Consider the following 21,523-nt stretch of genomic DNA (forward strand, 5'->3'; position numbering starts at 1 on the left):
TCAAGAAAGTCCATGTGGTGCATAACAAACAGCATGCAGGTAAGGTTTTCCTAGCCATTTGGTATTCTGTAAAATCCATTGCACTTATGATGAAGAATAATTTTAAATATTAGTCTTGCTTTTATGGCTAACATTTAATAAACAATTGGTTAAATAGGTGAGTACCAAATACATTCTGAAGATCTATGTTTAACCTGTTTTCTATGACTTTCAGAATATACAAAAAGTACACAGCCATCCTTGCTCACCATATCTTATCCACTGACCACTCTATTGTGTCCATGTAAACTGTTACAGGATAGGATATACAATTTAACAATGTTTTTGTTGTTAACATTATAGTTCCTCTAACCACATTTTAATGATAGTTTGCATTTAACAGACACCCTTATCCAGAGTGACTTGAGGTTTAAGGGCCTTGCTCAGGGGCCAAGCAGTGGCAGCTTGGTGGACCTGGGATTTGAACTCATGACCTTCCAATTAGTAATCCAACGCCTTAACCACTAGGCTACCACATCCCCATAATGATCCCCCACATCCCCAAACAATACAACTTTTCTCTACTGAATCATGTATAATAAATTTAACAATAAGAATTTTTTCTTAAATCAAATAGATATTTTCTATAATTAATTTTTATTTAGAATTTTTATAATTTATATAAAAAAATTACTTTTGAATGGACATAAATGAATTCTGGCTGGTGAAACCCCATCAGAACCTCCACACCATGCTGACCTTTGGGAAGGGTTTTTGATATCAAACATCTAGAGAAACTGGCAAGGGCTACCTGCCAATGGACAAGGTGGAAAAAAGTGAAGGTTGCCATCTGGAAACTCTCAAGACCCACCACATCAATATTGCATGCATCCAGGAAATAGAGTGGACAGGAGCAAAAACAAGATATATCAGAGAAGGATTCAAGCTAGTTTACAATGATGTGCAGGCCTGAAAACTGTGGGGTGTTGTGGTTAATGAGCAGCTATGGTACAGTGTGGTCAAAGTCTACCGTGTGTCCAATCGCCTTATGTGACATAAGATTGCCAACTCAGTGATATTCTGAATTGTTTTTTGTAGGGCTGAAATGATTCCTTGAGTAACTCAAGTAACTCGATTACAAAAATTAATCGAGGCAAATTCCTCAGGCTCGAAGCCTCTTTTAGTTCATTTTAAAGCTCATGTCACGTTCTTGTGCAATTATTTTGTGTGTGTGTGTGTGTGTGTGTGTGTGTGTGTGTGTGTGTGACAATGCGCTTATGTCAAAGTGGAAGGAGACGCGAGGAGTTAGCGGCCTTTTGATTTGAGGGCGCGTGCTAGTGCGGGCTACAAAATGGAAGGGCGCGATAACAATGACAATGAGCAAAGAGAAGAAACAAACAGGAGAAAACAACAACAAATGTCCAAGGTTTGGGATCATGTTTATGTTTATGATCATGTCATGTTTATGTTTATGTTATGCCTGAGCTGTCCTTTAGTTCTGAAAGTTAAGTTGCATGACTTAAAGGCAGTATTTTATTATTATTATTATTATGTTGGCTTTGTACAAGCCAACATTCTGTTTTCCTATTTAAGCTTAGACAAAAATTTATAAAGAGTAACTCCTCCTAGGGCTTTCGAGCCACATGCACCAAATTCGGATATGTTGTAGACCCTGGTCTGAAGTTCGTTGCTATTACGTTGTTGCTGTTGTTGTACCGGGTCTCAAAATGGCCTTTTTTCCCATAGACTCCCATTATGAACTGGCGTACCCTCAAAATGTCACTTAAAAATCAGCTTACACAGCTGAGACCAGCTCTACGGATATTGTTAGGCTTTTGTTGAAGGACAACACATCTGATTTGTTACAAACATTAGTGACAGAAAAATCAACCAATCAAATTTTGACGTTTATTTACAGCATGTCCTCTGGGTCTAGCGACGTGCCCAGCGCTTCCCCTAACGTCTGTCGTAAATTTCGTGAATTTCAAAGAAAATGACATCCGCTGTTGCAGATACCCGATCTTGTTACCTATCTACTTAAAAAGCCTTTTTCAAGGCGCACTTTTGCAGACAAAAGAGACATAGTTGAGAAAGGAAGACCTACAACCCAAACTGGATTCACTAACAAAGGCCGGCAAAGGTTTTGTGCGCCATTTTAAAGATTGCAATTATGAGCGCTATGAGTGGCTAACAGCTAGCACCCAGCACAACAAGTTATTTTGTTGGCCATGTTTACTTTACTTTACTTGTAAAGGGACATGGAATGATTGTGGCTTTGACAGTCTTGAATAGTTTGAACAGTTTGAACAGCTTCACGAAGGCAGCTCTTAAACACCAAGGCTCCGAGCGCCATATAATGTCAATTGTGCATTTAAAAACTTTTGGTGCACAGTTTGACCTGTGCAGGCTCAAAGCTGAGCTCAAAGTCATGTACTGTATAGCATGTCAAACTTTCACGGTAAAAGTATAAGCGATCTCCTGAATTTTCTGAGGACGACAGGCCTTGCAGACAGTATGACAGAACTTTACACACTCACATGCCTGATCCTAACAATACCAGTGTTTACAGCCTCTGTGGAACGCTCGTTTTCGGCTCTCAAACGGATTAAAAACTACACAAGGAGCACAAGTGGACAATCAGGGCTGTCTTCTTTAGCCTCTCTCCATTGAGAAAGAATTGCTCAATCAGCTGAAGCAAAAAGGACAACTGCACGATGACGTTATTGAACGCGTTGTCAAAAAAGACAGACGCAAGGATTTTATTTAAGTGATGGGTGAGTGCTTTACTATTTGACGAGTATTGTATCATGCAGATTGTGGTTCGCATCTGATAATAAGCATTATTAATGGCTTATGCACATTGTTATTGAGTGGTTCATGTTGCATTGATAGTAGCCTACTGTGGTATGTGAATGTGACACTATGCACACAGTGTGCATAGGGGGATTACATTTATTAATACATGCAGGGAAATTTTGTCTGAATTCAACCCACCCTTACCTAGCATACTGTTTTAGGCTAATTGTTCATCAGCTGTCATGTAGCTGAGTGGCTGTATGTGCAGCCGAATATGCGCATTATTTGCATATGGCTGAGTTAGCTGTAACAGATGGGTATGTAAGTGGTTTACATGCTTACTGAATACCCTGACTGAAACCCCACAGCACACCACTGGCATTGCATACTGTACTATGCATTTAAAAAATAAAAGTTAATTTTTCTAAAAAAGGAAACCAATTAGTTGTTCATTTTAAGAGGCCTGTCTTATTTTCTCTTGTATATTTAATATTGCTCTTTAATTAAGCAAAAATCCATTTTATCCAATTACTCGATTAATCAATGAAATTTTCGGTAGAATACTCGATTACATAAATATTCGATAGCTACAGCTATAGATAGTTTTATGCTACACCCCACATACCAACTGCCATGAAAAGAAAAAGCAGGAATTCTGGGAGAATGTTGGAGATGGAGCTGCCTGGTAAGAGGTCAAGAGGAAGGCCAAAAGGGAGATACATGGATTTGTCAAACAAGGACATGAAGGTAATTGGTGCGAGAGAAGAGGATGCCGAGGACAGAGTTAGGTGGAAACAGATGATTCGCTGTGGCGAAGAAAGGGTTTAAAGATATACAGTAACTTAATTATAAATTATAAAAATGTTTATTCTGTTTATATACTTAAGTAAAGCTACTTTGAGGCAATTTGAAATTATTAAATGAGATATACAAATAAAGTTAATTAATGTGTAATATGATTATCTGCATATCAGAATTTTCCACTGTAAAGATTTAAAACTAGTATGGGATTTCTCTGTACAAACCATACTACTAGCAAGACCTCAACTTCCATATAAGCACAAGTAAAAAAATCCTTTTTTCAGTTATTGTTAAACTACTAAATAGTCAGAGATGGTAAAATCATTTGGAAACTCTTAATTCATCCACAGTAGTGACTGGTGAGTTAAGGTGTTTTGACTTACATGGCAGCGGAGGCGATCTCTCTCCTCACGAATGGCACTCATGGTAGCTTTGGTGTGATTATGCTCTTCATCTTTGCTGGTCAGCATCATTGTCAGACTCTCATTCTCTTCTTGCAAACCAGCCAGCTCCATCTCCCATCGAACACGCTCCTCACACAGACTTGGGTAAAAATCTTTGCCCAGTGCCCCCTCGATCTCCTCTACAGTCTGTCACACACACAGAGTGCATTACCATTTCCACTCCACTATGTTAACATTTATTATTTTGTTAAACTGGAAACATTATTTAAGCTTTTGAGTGTGTGTAAATTTAAGCATATGAAGACTAACTAAATGAAACATCAACTTGATGGAATCTTTTTAAATTATGTTTACATAAGTTAGCAGATGTCCGTATCCTGAGTAACCTACAGAAGTACTTTGCAATATAGCTCACTAGATAAGGGACTACAAAATTACCCTCACTAAGCATTTTATTAGGAACATCTCTACGCAAACTGATTTGAAAAGAGCAGGCTGAATCTGAAAGAATACAATCCATAGGTGGATGTTATTCAAGAACACAAGCATACAAATCCAAATCGAGAGACAAAGGGCATAAAGAGAAAACAGGCAGAGTTAAAACAAATCCAGAGAGGCAATCAACATTACAAACAGTTCCAAAAACACAAAATACAAAAGGCACAAAATGAGAAAAGGTCATACACAGAAGGTAAACACATGAGACAATGGAATGGCTCTGTAAGTCAGTGAGCTGACAATACTTAGCATATAGCATAGCATGGCTTAAATTGATTAAAAAAAAATAAATAAAAAAAAAAAAAAAAAAAAAAAAACACAACAGGAAGTAAACATGGGCACAGGTCAATATTTTGGTGAGGGCTTCCTTTGAGTGTCATTAGAGGTGTGGGCAATAAGTGAGAAAGGGTTGTAGAGAGTGGAGGCTATGCATGTCTGTAGCAGACACAAAATACATAAGTTTGTGTGACAAACCAAATGTATTGTCTTTCAACTCTAAGAAACAATATCTCTGTTTACTCAGTGATGCTGTTTGGTATGTTAAAATGTTAATATTTATTTACTTAGATTTAGCACTGAAAACAATATTTTAAACTTCAAAAATAAGACTTTAAAATGTGAATAAAAAATACAACTTAAATAAAAATCTTGCCTGCAGGGTTCTCCATGACCATGTGAAACTGTGTGAAAAAAGTGCATTGTAAAAGGCCACATCTGTGTAATAAATTAACATTATACAGAAATAATAAACAACTGAAGAAAAATGTGTTGTTAGGAAACAAAAATTCACATCTATTAGATTCCCACAGATCTGCTCTACCTTAATGGCAAGATCACAGTGCTGGCTGGCTGTGGTAAGCTGCTTAATGTGCCTATCCACCTCAGCCACTGAAAGGCTGCACGAACTCTTCTTGCGGCCACATACCACAGTCTCAAGGCCGATCAGCACCCGTTGCAACTCCAAATTTAGATCACTGCAGTTATCTAATAAGAAATGAGGACATGGATAAGAGGATGCAACACACATAATCTTACACAATGTTAATTTCAGTGCATAATTGAGCTCAGTAGCATTATTATTACACCTAATGGTTAAAATTAGGAACTACAACAACTGCATCTATAACCAACAAGTGCTAATAAAGCTTCTCTGGCCCCATGCTTACTTTATCATTTTTTTATTTATTTTTTTTAATGAGTCACGGTGAGCAGTCAACAGAAGAGTTAATTATATTATTACTAATAATAACTCCTCAGAATTCAGATTAGAAATTTTAACCTAAAAGTTGAACCTATTTTAGTATCTAGCTATTTATCTAACTAGCTAGATTGTTAATGTAACTTTTAATCATAATTGCACCAATTACTCAAATGTTTTTTATAAATAAATGTCTGATTTCAATAAATCTATCATTGAAAAATGTGAACATTTAAATGAGATGTTTATTTTTGCTAGGCTGATCTGTGCTAGAGGCACTGGCTTTTTAAACAGACTACATTTATCACATTTCTTGGTGTTTATAGATATTTTGTTCAAATTCTTGCTTGTCAGTTACTGTATAGCCTATCTATCATGCTATTACTTTAAAAAGTCAAAAGATAACGGTCCATTAAAGACAAATAATAAAAATATGTTTTCCTTCATACAGACTGGAGTGTCGTTTATCTAGTCTAAATATTTTCAAACTAACAAAGTTTTTTATCAGCTTTCATCAAATTTGGAAAGAAGAGTGCCTAGCAAACTTCAGCCTCATGAATGCTTTTCAAGGTTCATGGGGTCAGTATAGATAACAGATGCAAGGGCCCCTCTAGTCAGTGCCAGCATTCCTCTAGGGCTATCTTGACATCCAGGAGTTCTCAGTTTCTGGTGTTATAGTTTTGTTCAGTGGCAATAGCTTCCTAGAGAAATGCCACTTTCTTTAGCATCTCCCCAAACCACTGCAAGTATAGCCATAATCTCTGAGGCATCCACTGATATGATGAAAGGCCTATCCTGCTTGGTGCTGTTCCTGAACCAGGCTGCAATGCTTCCCATCAGGATGCTCTCAAAACTACAGACTCAGTGGAGTGTTTGACTTGCTGATTTTCAGGTGGAGTTTGCTCTCCTGGCACCAGTTTTCATTAGATTTTTATATTTCAGTATTTTTCACCGGAATCTCCTCCAAAGGGAAAACCTCATTGTTGCCCATGTCCATATCCCCCCAATGTTGAATATAAACAGCACTGACTATGACCAGCCTTTCAAAGTAGTTAATCACAATTGACTGCAATCTCCACATGCATGCTGCCATTAATTCTGTTCACCCTGCAGCCTCAAAGTGAGTGTAAAAGGTGTTCATCTGCCAGTGAAGCATCTAGAGGATGGAGATTTATAGTCCGTTACTAGTCTCAGTCCCTTCAACACAGGCACTTAGAATCACAATGTGCACATGCTGATGGAATTAAGGGAGCACTGATTTGAGATTTTCATGGTTGAAATCTATAATAAACAGTATGTTGGTGTGAGCATTCTGCATATCGGCCACCGAAAGTTCACATATTGCTTGAATTTGAATTATAACCTCATATGTAGCCTATATCGCTATAGGCTACATATGTAGTTATAATTTAAATGTAATTTTAGAGGACAGGTTAAGCATGCACAATGTAATCAAAAGTCCAAAATGCTGCTGTGATTAACAAAAAAAGTAATTCCATAGCACAATGGCTCCTATCCTCTGACAAGTATATTCAGCATGAGTGAATTGGAAAACAAAATGCCTGGTGAGCTGAAAAATGTCATAAAATTAGAATTAGTGTACCATTAAATGGTTCACATAAACACATAAAAATGTATGTTTGTAAAAATGTCGTGTCAGTATTAGGTATATTACAGTTTAATGGATACTGCAATTAAATAACTCAAAATTTTATTTTAGCTAACACTGAACTAATCCCTATAGCAAGGAAAGCAATATTAGAAAAATTATAAATGTGGATTGGTTGTTGAAACTTAAGAGGGCTTTGTGGCCTCATGAGATATAAGATGACAAGACCATTCACTGTTATTGTTATTCACAGTTAACTCTATTTTGGGGGGGGCACGGTGGCTTAGTGGTTAGCACGTTCGCCTCACACCTCCAAGGTCGGGGTTCGATTCCCGCCTCCGTCTTGTGTGTGTGGAGTTTGCATGTTCTCCCCGTGCCTCGGGGGTTTCCTCCGGGTACTCCGGTTTCCTCCCCTGGTCCAAAGACATGCATGGTAGGTTGATTGGCATCTCTGGAAAATTGTCCGTAGTGTGTGACTGCATGAGTGAATGAGAGTGTGTGTGTGCCCTGCGATGGGTTGGCACTCCGTCCAGGGTGTATCCTGCCTTGATGCCCGATGACACCTGAGATAGGCACAGGCTCCCCGTGACCCGAGGTAGTTCGGATAAGCGGTAAAAGATGAATGAATGAATGAACTCTATTTTAGGTTAGAATTCTCTTAAACCAAACTCATATTGATGATGTGAAAATACACAATAATACACATCTTCCAAACAGTTTTCCTTTACAATGTTATTACCATAACTGCATATTCATTTAATGTGTCCTTGTAGGGCTCCTTACCTATGTCTGCAGTGACCAGCACTGACTGCTTTTCAGGTATAGAAACACAAGACACTTGATCCTCGTCCAAATCTTCAGTAGCTTCCTGATTACTGTGGTTAAGCCTGGAATGCAACTCTGAAAATTCACTCTTTTCTCTGAAGGAAGGAGAGAGAGAGAGAGAGAGAGAGAGAGAGAGAGAGAGAGAGAGAGAGAGAGAGAGAGAGAGAGAGAGAGAGAGAGAGAGAGAGAGAGAGAGAGAGAGAGAGAGAGAGAGAGAGAGAGAGAGAGAGAGAGAGAGAGAGAGAGAGAGAGGTAAATGTTATAGCATTAATTATGTCTATGCTAAAAGAAACAACATATGTATGACATAAGGGATCAAAATAATTTGTATTCTTTTTGGCTGTCTATTGCACTAATTTATCTGTTTTGAAAAAAAAAAACAATGTGACAGGTGTTCGGATATGTGAAAGATTTACACAAAGCAGACCACATTTTGGTACAAAATAGTGACTGACAGGCAGACAGGCCTGCCTCCTACATACTGTACTAGTCACACAGGCCATGCCTTCCATGTGCTCCTTTACTAGGATTGACTGGCACATTTCCATGTACAAAGGAGTACATACATAGATTGCTAGAGAGATTAATTCCAAATATATTCATAATAAATGTGTAGGGGTATCTGATGTTACCGATAAGTTGCTTTATATACAATTTTTAAATATTTAGATTGAATTTTTTTGACTGGTACAGTAGGTCATTCTTGCCAGCTTAATTCACAAAAAAACCTCCACGTACTCTGGTACAGATATCTATTACTCTTATCAGGTGAGTTAATTAGCTAAGCCATACAAAAGTACACATTCCAACAATAAAATTATTCAACCAAAGCTTAAATGGTACAGATACAATCTGAGACTTTGTTGTGGAGAATGGGGTTATGTATTTAGTTGTAATAGGAATGGCAAGATTACATCTTTTGAATTAGTCTTCTGAAAAACATCAAAAGAGTTCAAAAGATGAATATGAGATTATACATTTTTTTCCATTCATAGATATTTCATTTGTATATATCTATAAGTATTAACTCTACACATTGGAACAGCTTAATAAGATTGAAGATTGTGTGAAGGACATCAGACAGCAGAGATGGGGGACTCGAGTCATATGACTTGACTCGAGTCGGACTTAAGTCGCACATTTGAGACTTGAGACTTGCTTGACAAATATTAAAAAAAGACTCGACTTGACATTCATGACTTGTTTTTGTTTTATCTTTTTTGTCTATTTTGTTTTTAAATCTGTTTTTAAACGCATGCAAGAGTGTAATCTAACCATGTGACACAGCAGGCAAGCAGAGGGAGAGCGCGCGCACTAACTAATAAACCTTAACAGTCGTGACGAAACATGAAAGGCGCGACACCAAAAATAATTAAGTTCGGGTACCGGGATTTTGTGCAAGATGAGAAGAGAAGAACAGCAGTATGCGACCGCATCGCTCACAATTGAATGACAAAGTTCTAGCAAATTAATTTTTTTGCAAGCGCAATGTAGTGTAAATGGTTGGTCACTGTTCATGTGGAAATGTCAGCTTTTTTGCAATAGCACTTATAATTGGTCTTCAGCGTTAGGCTTTGTGTGAAAAGCGTATGGATCGTTTATGGGGATGCACATATATGTAAAAAAGCACAGCCATATTCTTGTCTCGCATGCACAAGCACACACATTCAATTTAAAGGGACAGTTCACCCCCCCCCCCAAAAAAAAAATAAAAAATAATTCTTTTATAATTTTCTCACCCTCATGATGTTACAAACCTAAATTTCTTTGTTTTGATGAACACACATGTAGATATTTTGAGGAATGTTTGTAATCAAACCATTCATGAGCCCCATTCACTTCCATAGTGGGGAAAAAAGAATACTATGGAAGTGAATGGGGCTCATGAATGGTTAACAGAATTACAGAAAAAGATAACAGAATTTTCATTTTTAGGTGAACTATCCCTTTAATTAATAAATTACACTCACTCCAATCATCTCTCTCTCTCTCTCTTCTGCCATGTTTGAGGCATATTGAAACTTTCATGCTTTTATGTTGGCCTTATTTCAGTTGTATTTACATCTTATTCTTTGTAGTTTTGATTTTTATTCATTTTTAGATTTTTATTGTATTTACAACTCACCTGTATGTGGACACCTTTTAAAAATAAATGCATATATGGCGCCTCCATGATTGCAAAACGCGCCAAAAACTACTTTTAAACTGGAAATGACGGAATTTTACCGTACATATTTACAGTGGGTCTATTCGGACGGGATTAGTATTACCTGAGGTAATTTTTCCGGACCTTTTTACAGAAGGTAAAAGTCACCGTAATCTTTACTGACATTGTCCGTAATGATTACCGAGATGGCACATTCGGACGGGACTAAAATCACCAAGAAGCTCTGGTGATAATTACTTTACCCCCACGTCCCCACGTAAAACTAATCCCGTCCGAATAGGGCTTAAGTCTACTAAAGGCGGTAGAGCGTTTTCTTATTTAGCTCCCAAACTCTGGAATGGTCTTCCTGATAGTGTTCGGGGCTCAGACACACTTTCCCAGTTTAAATGCAGGTTAAAAACTCATCTCTTTAGATATCACATCTACTCCTCTATCAGATCTCACATAACACATATTGTGCACTATTACACTAGACTTGCACATTTTTATGAACAGCAGATATGTTAATCCCTCTGCACTGCTCTTCTCTTTTTCTACCCATGCCGAGACACCCAGACATTGTACCAGCTCCGATCGTCTTCCGTGCAATGAAGTTTTTGGACCTCCACTGAGATGAGGCCGACTCTGTGAGAATCCTGAGACATCTACAGATCTACTAGCTCCAGTTGGACTCTATGATACTAAGAGGAGATCTGAACTCCATGTGATCCCTACACCAATACAACACTTGTCTGACTGTATATTTGTAATCACACCATCTAGTGTCACCAATATGAGGAGTCTGGTTCCTCTCGAGGTTTCTTCCTTTACCAATTTAAGGGAGTTTTTCCTTGCCACTGCTGCCTGAGTCACCTCAGACTTGCTTATTGGGGATAAATACATATACATACATACGTACATACACACTGTGAATTATATATATATTTTGAATTTTTATTATATTAATTCTTTATATTACTCCTTATGTTTATCTTCTGTTCTATGTTTATGTTCTGTAAAGCTGCTTTGAGACAATGTCCATTGTAAAAAGCGCTATACAAATAAACTTGAATTGAATTGAACTGATTGCCAATCGCCATTTTTTGTTTTGTAAGCTGATCCTAGACACAGAGAATAGAAGAGCCAGTGAATAAAAACTTTTTCTAGCGATACAGGCATGGGATTATTAATGAAACAAGTGGAGTTTTGTATTGGAATATGATTTGTAATCCTGAAACACCAAAGGTAAGAGCAGATTTAGTGTTATTATGGCTGTATATTTTGTTTTTTGCTTCGAGTTATGTAGGTTTTGATGAGTGCTGATCTTTGTACCATTGTTTGTATCATGTAATGGGTGATTTCTTCGGTCAGTTTTCTCATGTACGCAATGTTTACGTATTTTTTCTGTCTATTCATTTAGCTGCTTGGTGTTGTAGTTGCATAGCTGAGTTTCTCTCTGTTTTTCTGGTATGCTGCATCTGTGCAATTATTAATGATTAATAATTAACTAGAAGCCACTGGCAACATGTTTATTCAAACACAAGAGTTTAGATGTCTAGTATAGCTGAGAATTGTCGCCCACCCCGGCTTTTTAAATGCAGTACTCCTGTCGGACAGATTGATGTATCCACATAATGATATGCTAGAATATATGTTTTGGCTGTAGATGCACTCAAAAACTCAAAACCTATGAAATTCAATTAGATACCATTATTAAATACATAGATATAGCAAAATCCATTAACAGTATTTTCCTTTAATATGGACAAAATACTCTTCTTTTCAGAAGACAGTATTTTTTTCTATCACACTTATTTTCTCAAAGACTAACAATTTTTTTTCCACAGCAGATTGCCCTGAATGTGTGCCAGTTCCTCCAGAGCCATGGGTCCCAAAATGTGGCATGTCCTAAGTCCTTTTTGTATGGTTACTGCATACACACTACCAGTTTAGTACATAAAAAAGTAAAGTTAATTACTGAAGTATTCTTTTAAGGAGAGCAGACCTGTTTGTGGTGCACTGCAGTAGGCCAATCCTCTTGTTGAGTTCAGCAATTATGCTGTGGAGCTCAGCTATCCTCTCCTCATATTGCAATGAGTGCTCCTGCACCTCCTTATGATCCTGCAGGAAATGAGACTGCTCACACTGCACACAAATACATTTTAACAATTTATTTGTACACTCTAATCAAACAATAATAATTGATAGAAATAACAAAGGTTAAATACTACATCATACAGTTAAACATAGATTGTATTCAGACCATAAAGGGTATGATGTGTAGTGGTGCCTTCTCCATATGTGCTAACCTTAAATAAATATGAAGGCACTACCCAGACGGAAATTATTGGAGTCTGGTGGGGAGGAATACTAATAATAGATTTGAACATGAATTTCAGAATGGATTTATTAAGTATTTTTGAAAAATTAATGAAGTACAATGATCTGCATGGAGGAGACATGCAAGTTTTCCCTGAAATTTAGATTAGTGTTGTTGGTATCGAGCAATTCCTGAACAACTCTTGCATTGTAGTTCATCATACTCTGAAAGATGTGATATCTGTGTTGGTCTAAATAATATTTTAAAATATTTCTGTCCAAACATATACTCCAAACATCACGTATTTGTGAACTTGTGGCTCATCTGTGCTTATACTCCTCTAATACAGAGATGTTTTTAAATGCAGAGCGTTTTTCACCTCAACACCTGACCATTCTAGAAATAAATCTGTCCCAGGGAGCTTGTTCTTAATAATTCTCCTATATGGAGGCATCCACTTCATCCACTGATGGATTTCAATTATGAAATTAAATGTGCTCCATGAATAACTAATTTTAGTGCCTGTTTAAAGTGGTGTTGGGTGTGTAAGATGTTTTCTGCAGATGTATACTATATTGCCAAAAGTATTGTAACATTTGTCTTGCGCATGAACTTTACTTTTTAGATTAGATTCAGATTAATCTTTATTGTCATTACACAATTACACATGGACAAGTACAACCAATGAAATGCAGTTTGGCATCTAACCAGAAGTGCAATAAGCAGCAAGTGCAAGATGTACAATATTTACAGTATCATTACAGTAAATACAGTATAAACAGGATAATATACAGATGAATATGCTATGGATATACAGTAGGTATGGATATACAAGATATACAGGTTGGGTGCTATAGACATGTAATATACAAGGTGTTATATATTATATTGACAAATATACAGGTGCTATTGACATAATATTCAGGGGTGGGTGATCATCCAGAGGCAGAGTTTAGTATAGTGACAGCCCTTGGGAAAAAGCCGTTCCTCAGTCTACTGAAGTGCCTACCAGAGGGAAGGGGGAAACAATCTATGGGTAGGGTGACAGGAGTCTTTAAGAATGCTGCAAGCTTGACACAGACAGCGCTTCCTTTGGACATCCAAAATAGCTGGAAACAGAGTTCCTGTGATGCCCTGGGAAGTTTTCACAACCCAATGCAGTGCTTTGCGTTCTGCGTCTGTGCAGTTCAAATACCAGACTCTTAATCACACAGCAATAAAGGTTCACCAGGATGGCTGAAGACAGGTGATGTCTCTTCAGTGTCCTCAGGACGATCAGCTGCTAGTGAGCTTTCTTGACCAGGCTGGAGGTGTTGGTGGTTCATGACAAGTCCACTGATAAGTGGATCCCCAGGAAATTGAAGCTGGAGACATGCTCATCTGGCAGCTTGTTGATGTGGAAAGGGGCCTGCCTCTTCTCTCCCTCCAGAAGTCCATGATGAGCTCCTTTGTTTTGCTGGTGTTAAGGAGCAGGTTGTTGATGGCAGTCCATGCGGCCAGATGCTGAACCTCTTCCCTGTAGGCTGTCTCATCATTTGTGGTGATGAGGCCAATCACTCTGGTGTCGTCAGCAAACTTGATTATGGAATAAGATCTATGCACAGGCCTGCAGTCGTGAGTGAAGAGGGAATAGAGGAATGGGCTCAGCACACAGCTCTGTGGTACACCTGTCTTATATATGCCACTCCCAAGCAATATATGCAACTCCCAAGGTCCTGGGGTTCTGAGTTTCTAGCCTGAACGTCTCTTCTTAAGGAGCTACTTTGTCAACCCTGATGTTCTACCCCTGGTTGGAGTCTCGTCGCCTGGTGGTCACCCTGCCAGGGATTGATCTGCATGGTCAGCCAGTCTCATGAGATTGTTGTGGATGAAGCTGCCCCGAGACGGTCATGCCTTCTTTGAACCAATGTTGTGTCAGTCAGCTGTATGGTCTGGTCTTTATCAGCAATCAGGTCTTTGCTAAACTCAGACTTTGCAATGACCCATTAGTTCCTCAGGAGCTCGCTTGCACTATGATAAACTGTTTCAGAAAGGACATTATTTACATTTACATTATTTACTGTCCAGTGTCACCCAAATGAGGATGGGTTCCCTTCTGAGCCTGGTTCCTCTCAAGGTTTCTTCCTCATATCATCTCAGGGAGTTTTTCCTTCCCGCTTTCGCCTCCGGCTTGCTCATCAGGGATAGGGATAGATATATAGTATTTTAAATTTTAAGTTAATATTTGTTAAATTAATTTTAATCTTTAATTGTATATATTCATTTATTAATTTTTATCCTTATTTGTTCCTATTATTATATATTTATTTCTTTTTTCTCTCTCTTCTGTTTCCATAATTCTGTAAAGCTGCTTTGAGACAATGGGAAATGTTAAGAGTGCTATACAAATAAATTGAATTTAAGGGTGATGGTGGCAAAGTGGCTGTTAAGCCATGTTTCAGTGAAAATCATGACATTACAGTCCATAATCTCTTACTGTTTGTTAAGCTTTCCACAAGGTTTAGAAATGTGTTTATGGGAATTTTTGACTATTCCTCTAGAAGCACATATGTGAGAAAGACCTGGCTAACCACTTTAATTCATTTTAGTCTCTACTTTAATTCATGCCTAAGGTGTTCGGGTCAAGGTTGAGTTCCTCCGCAGCAAACTTGCTCATCCATGTATTTTTGGATCTTGTGTTATTAAAGTGGTGCAGTCATTTTGGAACAAAATGGGGATATCTCCTAACTGTTCCCACAAAGTTGGAAGTGTGAAATTGTCCAAAATGTCTTGGTATGCTGAAGCATTAAGAGTTCATTTCATTGGAACTAAGGGGCCAAGCCCAACCCCTGAAAAACAACCCACCACCATAATCCCCCCCCACCAAACTTTACAGTTGGCACAATGAGGTCAGCCAAGTACCCTTAACCTGGCAACCGCCATTCCCAGACATCCATTGGATTGCCAGAGAAGTGTGATTCGTCACTCCAGAAAACGTCCTCACTTCTCTACAGTCCATAAGTGGCATGCTTTACACCACTGCATCTGATACTTTGCATCATTTTCATGAATGGGCTTATAGGTGGCAACCTCTCATGGTACCATGCCCGAATTCATTGAGCTCCTGAGAGTGACACAATCTTTCACAAATGTTTGTAGAAGCAGTCTGCATGCCTAGGTGCTTGATTTTATACAAATGTGGCCATGGATATGATTGGAACACCTGAATTCAATGATTTCCCCCGACGACCAGGTACTCAGTCTATCCACGGCCGACGTGAGGAGAACTCTATGCAGAGTTAACCCATGGAAGGCTGCTGGACCAGAGAACATTCCTGGCAGGGTGCTCAGAGAATGTGCAGAACAGCTAGCGGATGTCTTTACCGACATCTTCAACATTTCCCTGAGCAGCGCCAATGTTCCTACGTGCCTCAAGTTTACCACCATTGTCCCCATCCTTAAGAAGTCTACAGTGTCCTGCCTCAATGACTATCGTCCCATCACACTCACACCCATCGTAATTAAGTGCTTCGAGAAGCTCATCATGAGGCAAATCAGACCATGCTACCACCCTCACTGGACGTATCATCCAAACCGCTCCACAGACGATGCCATTGCCACAGCCCTCGATTTAGACCTCACCCACCTGGACAATAAATACACTTATGTACGAATGCTGTTCATAGACTTTAGTTCAGCATTCAACACAATCATCCCTCAGCACCTGATTGGGAAGCTGAGCATGCTGGGACTAAACACCTTCCTCTGCAACTGGATCTTGGACTTCCTGACTGGGAGACTTCAGTCAGTCCGGATCGGGAACAGCATCTCCAGCACCACCACACTGAGCACTGAAGCTCCACAGGGCTGTGTGTTCAGTCCACTGCTGTTCACTCTGCTGACTCATGACTGTGCAGCAGTGCACAGATCGAACTATATCATCAAGTTCGCCGATGACACAACTGTGGTGGGGCTGATCAGCGAGAATGACGAGTCAGCATACAGAGAGGAGGTGCAACAGCTAACTAACTGGTGAAGAACCAACAACCTGTCTCTGAATGTTGATAAAACTAAAGAGATGGCTGTTGACTTCAGAAGAGCACAGAGCGACCACTCTCCGCTGAACATCGATGGATCATCGGTAGAGATCGTCATGAGCACCAAATTTCTTGGTGTTCATCTAGCGGAGAACCTCACCTGGTCACTCAACACCAGCTCCATCACCAAGAAAGCACAGTAGTGTCTCTACTTCCTACGAAGGCTGAGAAAGGCACATCTCCTTCCCCCATCCTAACCATGTTCTACAGAGGGACCACTGAGAGCATTCTGAGCAGCTGCATCACTGTCTGGTTTGGGAACTGTACCATCTCGGATCGCAAGACCCTGCAGCGGATAGTGAGGACAGCTGAGAAGATCATTGGAGTCTCTCTTCCCTCTATCATGGACACTTACGCCACACACACTGCATCCGCAAAACCAACAGCATTGTGGATGACCCCACACACCCCTCACACACACTCTTCACCCTCCTGCTGTCTGGAAAAAGGTACCGAAGCATTCGGGCCCTCACGACCAGACTGTGTAACAGTTTCTTCCCACAAGCCATCAAACTTCTCAATAACTGAACTGAACGGTACTGAGCACAACATTCACATGCACTTCATCTGTATGGACTGCACAGACCTACACAAAACACACACTCTTTTAATATACATCTATCAACTTATTTACATGCTGCTTACATTCATCACACTGATTACATGCTGTTTTGCACACTTTTCTTTTCTTTACACACACTGTCTAACATTTCCGTCGTTTTGCACATACTGTACTGTACAATATTTCAGTTGTTTGCTGTTTTTGCACTCGTAACATATTCATTTATTAAAAAAAAAAAACGGCATCACCCTCATGTCCATGTGTACATGTAAAATAAAATATGAATTATTAAAAAAATAATTATGCATTATTTATAAAAAATTAAATATGCATTATTTATGTCTCCCCACAGTCTTTATTTTAGCTGCTTCATAACATTTAGCCTTGATAGACCACTGACACAACCCCCAATACAGGGATTCAAAAGAAAACCGTTTTTTCCTGTTTTCACCATGTTGTGGGGTGATTGCAGTTACTGTTTAACACTAGATTTACTGACTTTTATTTTCTGGTGCAGGTCCCAAGGTGTGATTCCCCCCTGTTGAGATTTTCACAGTTATTCCCCATCACCCATGAGGCCTGGCACATTTGCATTTGTTCACTCAGTCTGTGACATAGAAACCTTCAGAAATGCCTGCCGTCTATACAAAATAGTCGGTTTTATTTATAAAAAAAATTGTGTGAAAACGGAATGAAAAGTTGCTAATACAATGACATGAATAAAATGAAAACTTGCTAACACTTCAGTCTCCAATGTATGTTTGTACACAAATGTCATAAGCTGAGTGAAGTTATGGTCCATGGCTTTTGACATGTTCGTACACATACAGAATAAAATGATGTCATTTCATTTTCATTGGCCATCACTGAATTATAACACCAAAAGTGAATTTTGAGACGGAACAAGAACCCAACATGCCTCCATGGAAGATGCACCGTGGTACTGGGAAGCCCTGTCTGAGCCAGACGGCAAAAGACAGCACTGTGTGGGAAGAGGAGGACATTGGAATGCCCAGTGCAGTAGCAAATTGCTTGTGCTTCACTGCACAAGCTGGACCCACAGAGTCTTTGTGTGTGACATGGAAACCTTCAGAAATGTCTGCCGTATTTATACAAAAGAAACACATTCACAATATATGGATACACAAGTCTGTTTTATTTTAAATATAACTTTCACATTTCAAATTTGTTGAAGCGTGTCCAGATGTCAGAGATCGCAGCAAATTTGTCTGTGTGTGTGTGTGTGTGTGTAGCATCATTTCAGTAGCATCATTTCATATTTTGCCTTCTGCTAGGCAAAGGCATATAAAAAGTGTGAAATATTTACAAATGTGTAGCTTTTTTTTCTGGAGGCCTAATGAAATGCAATGCCCAATTTGTGTGTGTGTGTGTGTGTGTGCTTGCTTGCACGTGTGCATGTGTGTGTGTGAAATGTTTACAAATGTATAGCTTTTGTTCTGTCTTGAGGCCAACTGAAATGCAATGCCCAATGCTTTGAACAGTGTTTGACTGTGTGTGTGCGTGTGTGTGCGTGTGTGTGCATTTTATGTGTGCATTTTTGTGTCTGTATGTTCATTGCCAACGAAAATAGACAAAATTAATTTTACTTGCAAAGTTCATAATTTGGAACAATCCTGGTAAATTTCAGGCAAATATGTGGAAGGAAACCCAAGTTATGATACATTAAACTTTCCAGATGAGTCAAATAGACCCCAGGTCTGCACAAGTTGTCATTGTATTAGCAACTTTTCATTCTTTTTTCACACAATTTTTTATAAATAAAACAGACTATTTTGTATAGACGGCAGACATTTCTGAAGGTTTCCATGTCACAAACAGAGGTTTGGCCTGCCTTGGATCTGAGCTACTCTGAGTGAACAAATGCAAATGTGCCAGGCCTCATGGGTGATGGGTGTGTTTGCACAACAAAAGCAGGATGAGAATTGAGCTGAAGAACTGTGAAAATCTCAACAGGGGGGAATCACACCTTGGGACCCGCACCAGAAAATAAAAAAAGTCAGTAAATCTAGTGTTAAATGCTATTTACTGCATAACTTATAAACATTCATCTGAAATACCCTATAACTTATAAAAAATGGGTCGATATTGCATAACTTAATTTGACATATGTTGATATAACCAACTTAAATTTACAGCAATAAGTGGAAAGTTTTACGTAATCAAAAAAATGGTTAATACAAAGCACAAGCTTTTTCTTGCAGTTACTTTGTTTAAATGCTATTTACTGCATAACTTAAAGGGTATTTCAGATTAATGTTTATAACTTATAAAAAAAATGGGTCCAGAGCCGATCCTGACCTCCCTGGGGCCCTAAGCAAAATTCTGCCAAGGGGGCCTCCTACCTGACCCTCCTACCTGGGCCTCCTACCTGACCCACACATTCACACTTGACAGCATCTCCTCTACTAACAAATTTCAGCATAGCACCTGTAGGGTTTAGATAACTACTATTATTCATTTTATAAGCTGCATTAGGCCCCACTTAAACTGCCTCCCTCAGATTCCTCTTTATCCATTTTCAAATATAAAATACTATTTATAATATGACTTGGCTCTTGCAATATTCAACTAGTGAATATTCAATAGCAGATATCAGCAATTACGTTTTTACTAGTGTAAAATGTAATTCCTGATAAAAAAAATATGGTTACTACTAGAAATCACACTCTTAATATTTACATTTTAAGTATTGAAAACTGAATTGATATCAAAAATCCATATCATGTGAATGTATAAAAGCTAAAATGCTTGCCATACAGTATCACTGTGTTTTATAGTATGCATTAGAGCAATACTTGATCCCTGATGGTTATTATTTACTGAGGAATGTGCATTCATATAGACCGGGCATTGTGCTCATTCCAATGTAAATCCATTGGTTTCCATATTGCATTAACGTTGTTGTAACCTTGAGAGACTATAGGGGTGCTGAGCTCCTTTTCAGGGGTGCTGAAGCTAAGGTTATGATCAAAAGGCACACGGAGGCGTGTCATTTTAAATGTCTTTATTATTATTATTATTATTATTATTATTATTATTATTGGGCTTTTAACTTTTTATTAAATGACAAATTCCTTTCACAAGATCATTATGGACTGTCCCTAGTCTCTCACCTGATTCTGTCTTTTTTCTTTTTTCATGTCCGTAGCGCACTGGCAAGCCACACACACACACACACACACACACACACACACACACACACAGAGAGAGAGAGAGAGAGAGAGAGAGAGAGAGAGAGAGAAATGCTAGGAGTTCAGGAGTTGGTTAAGCCTGGTTCAGGTTAAATCCTCTGTGTGTGAGGAATGAATAAATACAGCAAAGTGAGTGAGTGTTTTCACACGTACTGGTGATATACAGTGATATGTCGTTTATTTTCACTCTGGTCCAAACGCCAGGGCTTCCATGTTTCCAAAAGACGCACGTGACGTCATGTTTACATGACTCCCGATTGTTAAAATGAGTATCAAATTAACGATAAATTTACCAACAGAGACACACGTACACACTACACAGGTACGCAGTTTATTTGTCGCGCTGCTGTTTTTGTTTCATGCTCTAGCAGTTAATAAACAGAACTGCATGCGTCTTGCGGAAGAACATTGTAACCGGCGCTACTTCTCTCCGTTTATGACTATGGACGAGTCACTCAGGTCCTGTGCTACTCCACAGCGGCGGCGACCCGCTGGACTAAAATATTAATAAAAAATTTAGGGGTGCTGAGCTCCTTTTTAGCCTCGCCCATGCTACACAGTAAACATTGACACACGCTGTAAAACGAGACAGGGGGGCGGGGCCTTGCGTAATTTGCGGGGCCCTAGGCAACTTGCGTATAGGGCCGATCGACTCTGAATGGGTCGATATTGCATAACTTAACCCTCCTGCAGACCTCGTCTGAATTCCTATACAAATTAGGAGCGCTGAGTCAACTTGACCTTGTCTGTTTTGACTGCTTATAAAAAATGAAGTATATATGATAGCCTTTTTTTTTTCTTCACCTTTTTTATCTAACTTGTTTACAACATATTAACATATATTTTGCGAAAAAATTTGTAATATTTGATGTAATAAACCTCATTAATATGCAAAAATTCCTCATTTTCTAGTATAAAAATTATTTTCACTCTAGAGGCACAAAAGTTAATGCACAATTACAGGCTGGTATATTTCAAAGCCAGGAGATTGTTTTGAAACCATTTAGACCATTTTTAATGTCAGTAAATAATAAATAATAATAATAATAATAATAATAATAATAATAATAATAATAATAATAATTTTCCCTTATGAG

At 38.6% G+C, this 21,523-nt stretch overlaps 1 protein-coding gene across 4 annotated transcripts in view; it reads right to left on the minus strand.

The window, feature by feature from the left end:
* Positions 1-21,523, minus strand: part of mcc (MCC regulator of WNT signaling pathway) — a 109,557-nt gene that overhangs the window by 60,168 nt on the left and 27,866 nt on the right. For 3 of the 4 annotated variants that reach the window (XM_060863078.1, XM_060863076.1, XM_060863079.1), the window contains exons 2-5: positions 12,262-12,401; positions 8,069-8,205; positions 5,299-5,462; positions 3,960-4,166 (exon numbers count right to left, since the gene is read on the minus strand). In XM_060863078.1, coding sequence (XP_060719061.1) covers positions 3,960-4,166; positions 5,299-5,462; positions 8,069-8,205; positions 12,262-12,401 — 648 coding nt within the window. The remainder of the gene's footprint in view (positions 1-3,959; positions 4,167-5,298; positions 5,463-8,068; positions 8,206-12,261; positions 12,402-21,523) is intronic. The other variant, XM_060863077.1, reaches the window with a different exon arrangement.

This window comes from Tachysurus vachellii, chromosome 26 (genome assembly GCF_030014155.1).
Source record: "Tachysurus vachellii isolate PV-2020 chromosome 26, HZAU_Pvac_v1, whole genome shotgun sequence".
Classification (NCBI taxonomy): Eukaryota; Metazoa; Chordata; class Actinopteri; order Siluriformes; family Bagridae; genus Tachysurus; species Tachysurus vachellii.